This window comes from Plecotus auritus (genome assembly GCF_963455305.1).
Source record: "Plecotus auritus genome assembly, chromosome: 2".
NCBI classification, from domain to species: domain Eukaryota; kingdom Metazoa; phylum Chordata; class Mammalia; order Chiroptera; family Vespertilionidae; genus Plecotus; species Plecotus auritus.
The window spans coordinates 84,222,799-84,235,227 of NC_137771.1; the positions used below are offsets into that span (position 1 = coordinate 84,222,799).

At 42.8% G+C, this 12,429-nt stretch overlaps 1 protein-coding gene across 5 annotated transcripts in view; it reads right to left on the minus strand.

The window, feature by feature from the left end:
• JARID2 (jumonji and AT-rich interaction domain containing 2) overlaps positions 1-12,429 on the minus strand; it is a gene marked incomplete at its 5' end in the record, with an annotated part of 306,278 nt that overhangs the window by 32,362 nt on the left and 261,487 nt on the right. For all 5 annotated transcript variants that reach the window (XM_080656845.1, XM_080656844.1, XM_080656843.1 and 2 more), the window contains one exon: positions 787-1,022. In XM_080656845.1, the coding sequence (XP_080512971.1) occupies positions 787-1,022 (236 nt within the window). The remainder of the gene's footprint in view (positions 1-786; positions 1,023-12,429) is intronic.

A 12,429-nucleotide genomic window follows, 5' to 3' on the forward strand; every position in this document is an offset into this window, starting at 1 on the left:
CCCCCACTCATCCACCCCTATCACAGACCCCCACTCACCCACCCTATCACAGACCCCCACTCACCCCACCCCCTATCACAGACTCCCACTCACCCACCCCCTATCACAGACTCCCACTCACCCCACCCCCTATCACAGACTCCCACTCACCCACCCCCTATCACAGAACCCCACTAGCCCCACCCCCTATCACAGACACACAGCTCTCAGCACAGGAGCCCATGCACATCCTCTGGTCCAGCAGTCACCAACCGGTGGCCTGTGGACCACTGGTGGTCTGTGAGGTCCGAAAGGCTGGCGGACCGCTGCTCTGGTCAGATGTCCCGTGGAGAGATGCTGACTTGTCACATAAAGATGAACAGATAAGCAATCCAGCACAGCGCAGGCAGCCTGTGGGCCTGCTTCCAGTTGTAACTCATCCACTCTTGGCCTAACCAGTAATGGTCCCCCAGGAATCCAAGTAGGCTGGTTCAGAGGGGGCTCCCTTTCCAATCCATCGAAACACAGGAGACTCAACAGATGGTGGCACCTGGTGCAGCAGCACCTGCTGGGGTGAATGTGAGTCCACCACCAGCCCCATGGGACCGACCTTCACGGGAGGAGGTGTGAGCACCATAGACCTCCCCACCTCACCTATGAGCATCACCATTGTGCTTTTTGAGCCTTTGAAAGATTTACTACTCACATTTTCCTTTCAGTTAACTAGGAGACGCAGGGTGGTGGCATCTGGCAGGCACCCTCTGGGCCACACACTATGGTCACCTGCGTGGCAGGGCTGGGCTTTACCTGTTTCCGTAAGTCCTGAGCCGACCGATGCAGAGGGGGGTGGTGGTGGTTAGCAGTGGGCCCCTTGGCCGAGGAGCCCGAGGCAGGGGCCGTGGGGGGTTGGTTGGCTGGAGCCGGCTCCCTCCGGCTGTCGGCCCGGTGATCACTGTGCTTCTCCTTGCCGGGAGTGGCCTCCTTGCTCTTGTGTTTTTGAACAGGTTCTTTCTCCCGTGATGACCTGCTGGAACCGTTGAAAACTAGGAAGAAAGAATGAAGAATAAAGTCATGACTTGAGCATGCTGCCAGGGAACCTAAACTTCCTGGCGTCAGAAAGAGTAAAAGAGGGAACTTTCCATACATCAAGTCCTACCACACTACCAAAAGCAGCCCCCATTCCAAGCCCCCCCTCCCCACAAGTCAAAGCACACCGGCACCAGAATGCAGAAGCACACTGAAAAATGATAAGCCTATCTTAAGAAATATTTTGGTTAAAATAACTGCAAACCCCATTTTTTAGAAATCTCAACCAAAAAAACCCAGCATCCCTTAGAACAGTGGTTCTCAACCTTTCTAATGCTGCGACCCTTTAATACAGTTCTCATGTTGTGGTGACCCCCAACCATAAAATTATTTTCGTTGCTACTTCATAACTGTAATTTTGCTACTGTTAATGAATCGTAATGTAAATATCTGTGTTTTCCGATGGTCTTAGGCAATCCTGCTAGCAGTTCACAGGTTGAGAACCGCTGCTGTAGAGCCTAAGACCATCGGAAAACACAGATATTTACATTACGATTCATTAACAGTAGCAAAATTACAGTTATGAAGTAGCAACGAAAATAATTTTATGGTTGGGGGTCACCACAACATGAGAACTGTATTAAAGGGTCGCAGCATTAGAAAGGTTGAGAACCACTGCCTTAGAATATCAACATCATGCCTTATACACAAAGAGAAATTAAAATGAAGAAACTAACAGCTGTTCCAAGAACAGGAGCACGTCGTGTGTAAAGGTACAAGGGATCTGGAATAAGAACATATTCTCAGATTTAGTTACACAAAGTGAGGCTGAGGACCTGCCATCATCAAATGTGTTGGGGATGCAGCTGCTTGACCTGACCCATCAGTGACAACGGAGAAGTGAGTGGGCCCTGGGGCAGGAAGCCAGGCCCCTTCTGTTCCAGAGGTCCTAACACCCATCCCTGCTTCCCCTGAGCCAGGAAACACTGCTATCGCGGTGAGTGAACTCGGCCGAGGACATTCTGGTTGGGCCCGTTTGACGGATGAAGCCAGCAGGCATGGAGAGGATGAGTGCCTTGCCCAGGCCCTGCTATCTGTCACTAGCACATGCCCACTCCCCGCTCTGAATCCCCAGTGGCTCTCAGTCAAGGCCCGATGTGCACACTGGATCCCACCCACTATGGGAGGTCAAAAGGACCAGAGATGCTAGAGTTTCCATAGTCCCCTCCGAGGATGCTGCTGTCATTTTCTCTGCTGTACAGCCAGGACATGCACTCGTCAGGACCAGCCACTCCACAGGAATCAACCCATAGGGCTCCTCTCCCCTCACACCATCCCAGCAGGCAGAGGAAGAAAGCCAACCTGTGCCTCAACTGCTCTGCCCTACGAGCGCTCCAGGCAGTCATGCTAGGAAGCGATAGGCAGCCCCTTTAAGCTGTCACTTTTATTTTTTATTTTTTTGAAATATATTTTATTGATTTCAGAGAGGAAGGGATAGGGAGAGAGAGAATCATGGCCAGGCTGTCTTCTGCATGCCCTCTATGGGGATTTCAAGCCTGCAACCCGGGCATGTGCCCTTGACTGAAATCGAACCCAGAACCCTTCAGTCCACAGGCCGACACTCTATCCACTGAGCCAAACCAGCTAGGGCTAGCTGTCACTTTTAGAAGGCTCCTGGTGAAAGGTGTCTCCCCCACTCCTCCAGGCAGGACTCGCTACCTCTCCACCTGACCCGGCAGCTGTAAGGAGAAACCTTCCCTGCAGCTGGAAGAAGCAGAGGTCAAAGTCCCGGCTCCTGCTTCCCCTTGAGGAGCTCACACATAACACTGCTCCTCTGAGGCAGCTCCCCAACCTGCACTCACACTTCCTTCCTCACACATTCCTTCACCGTTCACCTCCATTTCAAGTGTCCTTCAAATTACATGTATGCCTTATAGGTTGCAAATATCATCCTCTTATTTGTCATTTGGTTTTCTATCTCTTGTGCTAACTCTGCTAGTCCACTTTTTAAAGTTTCTTTCTTTGCCTTTATGCCTAGAAAGCCCTTCCATATTTTCAAATGGTAAAATATTCCTCCAAGGCTCCTCCTAATTGTTTTTGGACTCAACTGGCTAGACTTACTTCTGCAGTCCAGTTGTCATTACTCTGTATATGGCACACCACGGAGATTTACATTCCCACATCTGGACAGCATGGGAGCCGGCCCCAGTGATTGCATATTCTAACCAGAAGTTCAGCGCTGAAGTAAAGACCATGCCACATCAAATATGGCCTGTCAGCCTGGGTGTGTGAGGTTCTGCGGGATGCTCTCAGTTACAGACAAAATGGAAGCTTTAATGGCTGGCATTTATTCTAAGTGTAAGGAACTACCCACTGTCAGAGAGCATCAGTCATATCCACACTGGCAGCATCTGTGCTTGCGTTCAAGACAAATTAAAGGCAACATCTGTAAGAAGTCATACTTCAATGTGATTAAAAATCAAGCCAAAGAACATGAATCTAGGCAATTCTTGACTGTTCACCGATTTTCTACAGCAGTGAGCACAGCTCCTTTATTGGAACATGGCACAAGAGGATGTTTTTTAATCTCAAATATTCTATATTTTTCTGTGCTTTGTTACTGCCACTGGTTGTGTGCAACAAGGTGCAGCCTGCCAATATACATATGAAAAAGTGCCCAAAGTTACTGATCATCAGGGAGACGCAAATTAAAATGACGATGAGGTACCATCTCACACCTGTCAGAATGGCTACCATCAACAAATCAACAAATGACAAGTGCTGGAGAGGATGTGGAGAAAAAGGAACCCTCCTGCACTACTGGTGGGAATGCAGACTAGTGCAGCCACTGTGGAGAACAGTATGGAGTTTCCTCAAAAAATTAAATATGGAACTGCCATTTGACCCAGTGATCCCAATTCTAGGAATATATCCTATGAAACTCGAAACACCAATCAGAAAAAAGGTATGCACTCCTATGTTCATAGCAGCACAATCCATAATAGGTAAGATCTGGAAACAGCCCATGTGCCCATCAGTAGATGAGTGGGTAAAAAAAGTTGTGTTACATTTACACCATGGAAAAGTATGCAGCAGGAAAAAAGAATCTCTTACCCTTTGAGACAACATGGAGGAACCTGGAGACTATCATGCTAAGTGAAATAAGTCAGTCAGGGAAAGACAAGTATCACATAATCTCACACATATGTGTAACCTAAGTAACAAAATAAAGTGATGAATGGAGTGGATCCAGAGACATGGAAGCATGGAACAGAGTGTGGAACCTCAGAGGGAAGGTGGGCAGGTGGGAGGTACTCAACCAAAGACCTTGTATGCATATATGCATAACCTATGGACATGAACAATTAGGTAGTTGAAAGCCTGGGACAGGGGGTGGGGACGGGCTAGAGGGGGCTAATGGGGAAAAAAGGGGGGTGGGGACATAATATTTTCCACAATAAAAATAAAAAGGTGCAGGAAAAAATGGTGGCGGAATAGACAGACATGTCCCAAGCTTTGTACTGGAGCAGACAGAAAGAACAGCTGAGGGTCGCATGGGAAGTGGTTGTTGGCGAGTTGAGGGACAGCTATACTCCAGGACAGTGGTCGGCAAACTGCAGCTCGCGAGCCACATGAGGCTCACGAGCCGCAGTTTGCCACTCTGTTGACTAATGAGTTTGCCAACCACTGCTCCAAGAGACTGTGGGGGACTGCTGGACGAGGTTCCCCTGACTGGGCAGCCCCCACTGCTTCTGGGTTCCCTCCCAGAGCGATCGGCTCGGAAGCGGAGACCGTGCCATCTTGAAGGGGAAAGTGGATGTTATCTGGAGCCTGAAAATCTACAACTATAGCACCCAAGGAACAACTGCGAACCGCAGAACACCAGTCCCCAACTGGCACAAGCACGCCGATTCAGAGGAGCTCTACACTCCACCACGGAAAAGTCAAATTTCGCCTGGGATAAGGTGAGGTCTCTGGTCCTGGCAGGAGAGAGAAACGCGTGCACTGAGGGAGCGGGAGGTCTGGGGGAAGTCTGCGCCTAGAAAAATCCGTGGCTGTTGGGGCTGGCATGACCCGTGAATGTGGAAGGGGGTCCACTGAGCTGCTAACAGAAGGGAACTATAAAAAGCAACCCATTTTGATCGGACGCAAAAGGACAGCCTAAAAATTTTAAAAGTGTGCTAGCTGCTTAGACCCAAGAGGGGAAAAAAAGACTGCACAGACTTGAGCGCAGCCCTGGAGTTCGCACACGTACACTGGCTCTTTTTTTTTTTTTCTTTTTTCTTTTTTCCTCTTTAAATCCTTGCTTCTGATTACTAAGCCCAATACATAGGATCACCCAATTGGGGACACCCTAAGGGACTGCAGGGGAAAGCTGTTTTTCGGGAACCTGGGGATCTGAGCGGGGAATAACCATCAGAGAACCAGCTCTGGGGCAACCCACTCCCACAAACTGGTATTCAGTGCCATAGGGAAAGCAGAATCTAAGCACTGGCTAGAGAGGACCTATAGACCCGGAGGTCAATCCAGAAACACTGCCACCCAGGGGTTGAATCACAAATTGACTCTTATGTAAACATAAATAAAGGAATACAAGAAATTAAGACATACTGCCTGCTTAAAAATCAGGACTGGCTTACAACACTGAGCAGTGGAAAGCAGGGAACTGCAATACTGTCCTGACTATGAAACAGGCGTGCCAAACAGAACAGTAGAGGAAGTGAATGACCTTCACTACTGCACATTTTTACTTTTATTTCTTAATTTTTTCATCTTTTACTTAAGAAACTAATTTTTTTTCCTTTTTCCTTACTTGATTTTACCTTTTTAATTACTACATTTTTATTTTCAATCAGTATTATTACTACTACTATCTTACCTTTTCTGAAAAAAGTGTCATTTTATTTTATCTTTATTTTACTTTGGGATTAGTGTTCTATATTCTATTTTTATCTTTCCTTTAGCATCATTTTACTCTATCTCAACTTTACCTTTATGCCATCACTCTCTTCCTAACTTTTGCCCTTTTTTTTTAAAATATATATTTTATTGATATTTTTACAGAGAGGAAGGGAGAGAGATAGAGAGCTAGAAACATCGATGAGAAACATCGATCAGCTGCCTCCTGCACACCTCCTACTGGGGATGTGCCCACAACCAAGGTACATGCCCTTGACTGGAATCGAACCCGGGACCCCTCAGTCCGCAGGCCGATGCTCTATCCACTGAGCCAAACCGGTTTCGGCTAACTTTTGCCCTTCTGTTGTCCTGTTTCTCTTACCCTTTTCCTGCTTTTGATTTTCCCTATTCTTTCTTTTTACCCCGTTAAAATTTCACCCTAATTATATATCTAATTTCCAATCCCCTACTCCAAGTCCAAACACACCTCTCTCCTCTCTGTCTTCACTATCCAAAAAATTGTTTTTCTCTCTGTCCTTTTGTTGCTGTTTGCTTGATTGTTGATAATAACGATTTTTATGCTTGTTTGTGAGATTGTTTTGCTTATTCTTTGTTTTGTTTTGTTTTGTTTGTTTTTTGCTTCTGTTTTCCTTCGCCTCGCTTGATATTAGTTGTTGTTTGTAGTTTGTATTCATCTCCAGGTACTTGTTGCTGGCATTTGTTGGGATTAGTGGCTGTTCTACTGGAGTTTTCTCCCCACATATATAGTTTTTTCCCCGCTTCTTTCTTATTCTCTATTTTCTCTCTTACTTTTTTTTTCCTTTTCCCAATTTCTTTTTTGCACTCCTTTCTTTCTTTGTTTCTCTTCTTCCTTCTCTCCTATCCTCTAATTTGCCTTTCTCTGGTGGTCACCTTTATTTGGGGTTATTAATATCATGAATACAATTCTGTTCAGTGCCTTGTGCGTTGTACCTGGTTGTGTTGTATTTTCTGGCTTTAAATAAATGCAGGAGAGAGAGAACTACATAACCAGACACCCAGAGAAGAGAGACCCTGGGGAGACAAAGAAACAGCCCGCATATGAAAGAAAGCAGGCATCACCAGAAAAGGAAGTAAACGAAATGGAGGCAAGCAACCTGTCAGAGAAAGAATTCATAGAAATGTTCATAAGGTGGCTGAAAAGAATGGAAGACAAATTCGACAATATGTGTAAGAACCAAGAGGAAATGAAGAAGAACCAAGAAGAAATGAAGAAGAACCAAGAAGAAATGAAAAATGACATCGCTGCTATAAAGAACTCAATAGAAAGCATCAAGAGTAGACTAGAAGAAGCAGAGGACCGCATCAGTGAGCTAGAAGGCAAGGTAGGAAAAAATAATACCCAAGTAGAGCAGCTTCTAGAAAAAAAAATTAAAAAGCAGGAGGAGAGCCTAAGGCAACCGTGGGCAAACTACAGCCCGCGGGCCGGATCCAGCCCGTTTGGCTGTTCTATCCGGCCCGCGGAGCCGAAAGAGCGGAGGGTTCTCTTGCTCTCCCCTCCGCTCCTTCACCAGCAGCAGTGTTAACATGGCAACGTCAGGAAACACGGCCACAGCTCCTTCTTCTGAGTGGGCGAATTTATATCCGCCCATTCAGTAGAAGGAACAACCTCTCAATCTTCCAGAGGCTCCTTGTAATGCCTGCAGACGCGTCCATCGACATCACCCTGGGAATGCGTAGACACATTATCGTGGTGATGTAGGGAGACATGCCCCTGGAGAGCACAGTATCAGAGCATTAGCTAAAAAGGAGACCAACAACACTGTTCCCACTGAAGTTGATGTTTTAAAGACCAAAAACCTTTCAACCCAGTCTACATTGCCATCTACATCTACGTCCTGGGCATAATTTGGAAATTGCACTAAAGAAAATGTTTAATTTACTGTTTACACATTTTGTTCTTTTCTATTTGTTTTAGTTTTAAATTATTTTATTATATTTAAGTTTAATTTGAAAGGCTTTTGTACCTTTCCTTTGTTAGGCAATTTTATTTTGCCTTTGCCATCTTCAATGTAAGGTATGTTATTGTGCTATGATTCCTCCACTTTTTGAAGTTTCAAATTATAATAATTAGTGTTTACATTCTTCTTGTTAAAATGTTTGAAATGAATAAAACTATTGAAATAAAAAACAAAGACCGTACCCTTTTATGTAATCAAGTTTACTTTGAATTTATATTAGTTCACACAAACACTCCATCCATGCTTTTGTTCCGGCCCTCCAGTCCAGTTTAAGAACCCAATGTGGACCTTGAGTCAAAAAGTTTGCCCACCCCTGGCCTACGGGAACGTTGGGACAACACGAAACAGAACAACATCCGCATAATAAGGATTCCAGAAGAAGAGGAAAATGAGCAAGGAATAGAAAACCTGTTTGAAGAAATAATTACAGAAAACTTCCCTGATATAAGGAAGAAAAAACCCACACAAATCCAAATAGCCCATAGAGTCCCAAGCAAAATGAACCCCAAAGACCGACGCAAAAGCACATTATAGTTAAATTGGCAAACACCAACAACAAAGTAAGAATCTTAAAAGTGGCCAGAGAGAGACAGAAAGTTACCTACAAAGGAACCCCCATCAGACTAGCAACTGATTTCTCAACAGAAACTCATCAGGACAGACGGGAATGCAATGAAATATACAAAGTCATGCAAAGGAAGGGTCTGAATCCAAGAATAATGTACCCAGCAAGGCTATCAATCAAAATTGAAGGTGAAATCAGGAGCTTCACAGACAAAAAAGGACTAAGGGAATTTATTACCACCAAACCAGCAATGCAAGAAATGCTAAAGGGTCTGCTGTAAAAAAAAAAAAAGAAATAGGAAGTGAAGAACGAACACAGGAGCAAAGAATAAAAATGGCGACAGATAAGTACCTATCAATAATAACTTTAAATGTAAATGGATTAAATGCCCCAATCAAAAGACATAGGGTAACGGATTGGAAAAAAAAATACGACCCATATATCTGCTGTCTACAAGAAACCCACCTCAAAAAAAAAAAAAGACTCACACAGACTGAGGGTGAAGGGATGGAAAAAGGTTTTTCAGGCGAATGAAAATGAAAAAAAAGCTGGGGTAGCAATACTTATATCTGACAAATTAGATCTCAAAGTGAAGGACATAACAAGAGATAAGGAAGGCCACTTCATAATACTAAAGGGAGCAATCAAAAAAGAAGAAAGAACTCTGGTAAACATATATGCACCCAATACAGGAGCACCCAAATACATAAAAAAACTCCTGGAGGATATCAAGGGAGAGATTGACAGCAATACATTCATAGTAGGAGACTTTAATACCCCACTATCACCATTAGACAAATCCTCTAAACAAAAAATCAGCAAAGAAACATCAATCCTAAATGACTCACTACACCAGATGGAATTAATTGACATCTTCAGAACATTTCACCCCAATGCCACAGAATATACATTCTCCTCAAGTGCACATGGGTCATTTTCAAAGATAGACCATATGTTGGGACATAGGCAAAGTCTCTTCAAATTCAAGAAGATAGAAATCATATCAAGCATCTTCTCAGATCACAGTGGCAAAAACCTGGAAATCAACTACAATAAAAACAATCCAAAAAAATCAAACACATGGAGACTAAACAGCATGCTATTAAATAATGACTGGGTTAACAGAGAGATCAAAGAAGAAATTAAAAGCATCATGGCAACAAATGACAATGAAAACACAACAATCCAAAATCTATGGGACACAGCGAAAGCAGTCTTTTTTTTTTTATATTTTATTGATTTTTTACAGAGAGGAAGGAAGAGGGATAGAGAGTTAGAAACATCGATGAGAGAGAAACATCGATCAGCTGCCTCCTGCACACCTCCTACTGGGGATGTGCCCACAACCAAGTTACGTGCCCTTGACCGGAATCGAACCTGGGACCTTTCAGTATGCAGGCTGGCGCTCTATCCACTGAACCAAACCGGTTTTGGCGCGAAAGCAGTCTTGAGAGGGAAGTTCATAGCTCTACAAGCCTACTGCAAAAAAATAAGAAACAATGGTAATAAATTACCTTACCCTACAACTCAGAGTTAGAAAAAGAGCAACAAGAAAAGCCCAGTGTAAGCAGAAGGAAGGAAATAATAAAGATCAGAGCGGAGATAAACGACCTAGCGACCAAAAAGACAATACTAAAGATCAACAAAATCAAGAGCTGGTTCTTTGAAAAGATAAACAAGATTGATGAACCTCTAGCCAAGCTCACCAAGAAGCAAAGAGAGGACCCAAATACACAAAATCAGAAATGAAATAGGAGAAATAACAACAGACCCCACCAAAATACAAAGGATTGTTAGAAAATACTATGAGCAACTCTATTTCAACAAACTGGACCTCCTGGAGAAAATGGACATATTCCTAGAAAAATATAACCTTCCAAAACTCAATCAGAAAGAATCTAAACTTCTCAATAGGCCAATAACTACGGAAGAAATTGAAGCAGTCATCAAAAAGCTTCCAGCAAACAAAAGCCTGGGGCCAGACGGCTTCACAGGAGAGTTTTACCCAACATTCAAGGAAGAACTAAAACTTATTCTCCTCAGACTATTCCAGAAAGTTCAAGAGGAAGGAACACTTCCACGTTCCTTCTCTGAAGCCAGCATTACCCTAATATCAAAACCAGGTAAAGACAACACAATGAAAGAGAATTATAGGCCAATATCCCTCATGAACATAGATGCCAAAATCCTCAACAAAATTCTAGCAAATTGGATCCAGCACTACATCAGAAAGATCATACACCATGACCAAGTAGGATTTATCCCAGGAATGCAAGGATGGTACAATATCCACAAATCAATAAACGTGAAACATCACATAAACAAATTGTGAGATAAAAATCAGATAATCATATCAATTGATTCAGAAAAAGCATTTGACAAAATCCAACGCCCTTTCTTGATAAAAACTCTCAACAAGGTGGGAATAGAAGGATCATACCTCAACATAATAAAAGCCATATATGATAAACCCACAGCTAACATCAGACTCAATGTGTAAAAAATTAAACCATTTCCCCTAAGAACAGGAACAAGGCAGGGATGCCCACTCTCACCACTCCTGTTCGACATAGTACTGGAAAGTATTAGCCATTGCAATTAGACAAGAAGAAGAAATAAAAGGCATCCAAATTGGAAAAGAAGAAGTAAAGCTGTCCTTATCTGCAGATGACATGATATTGTACATAAAAAACCCGAAAGACTCCATCAAAAAACTATTAGACTTAATAAATGAATTCGGCAATGTAGCAGGATACAAAATTAACGCCAAGAAATATATGGCATTTCTATACACCAATAGTGAACTTACAGAAAGAGAGACTAAAAAAGCAATCCCATTTACCATCACACCAAAAAAATTAAGATACCTAGGAATAAACTTAACTAAGGAGGTAAAAGACCTATACACAGAAAACCACAGGACACTGAAAAAAGAGATAGAGGAAGACGTAAACAGATGGAAGAACATACCAGGTTCATGGATTGGCAGAATCAACATCATTAAAATGTCAATACTACCCAAAGCAATGTATAGATTCAATGCAATCCCCATTAAAATACCAACGGCATATTTCACAGACCTAAAGAGAACCCTCCAAAAATTCATCTGGAATACAAAAAGACCCCAAATAGCCACAGCAATCCTGAGAAAGATGAACAAAGTAGGTGGGATCTCACTACCAGATTTCAAGCTGTATTACAAAGCTACTGTTCTCAAAACAGCCTGGTACTGGCACAAGAACAGACATATAGACCAATGGAATAGAATAGAGACCCAGATATTGACCCAAATCACTATGCTCAATTAATATTTGACAAACGAGGCATGAACATACAATGGAGTCAAAACAGTCTCTTCAATAAATGGTGTTGGGAAAATTGGACAGATACATGCAAAAAAAAATGAAAGTAGACCATCAACTTACACCATACATAAAAATAAACTCAAAATGGATACAGGACTTAAATATAAGACGGGAAACCATAAAAATACTAGAGGAATCCACAGGCAGAGAAATCTCAGACATACACTGAAGCAATTTCTTCACTGATACTGCTCCTAGGGCAATGGAAACTAAAGAGAAAATAAACAAATGGGACTGTATCAAAATAAAAAGCTTTTGCACAGCAAAAGAAACCATCAACAAAACAACAAGAAAGCCCACTGTATGGGAGAACATATTTGCGAATGTTATCACTGATAAAGGTTTAATCTCTAACATCTATAGGGAACTTATACAACTTAATAAAAGGAAGATAAATGATCCAATAAAAAAATGGGCAATGGACCTAAATAGAATCTTTTCGAAAGAAGACAGAAGGAAGGCCAAGAGACATATGAAAACATGCTCAAAGTCACTAATTATCCGAAAGATGCAAATCAAAATGACAATGCGGTACCATCTCACACCTGTCAGAATGGCTATCATCAACAAATCAACAAACAAGTGCTGGCAAGGA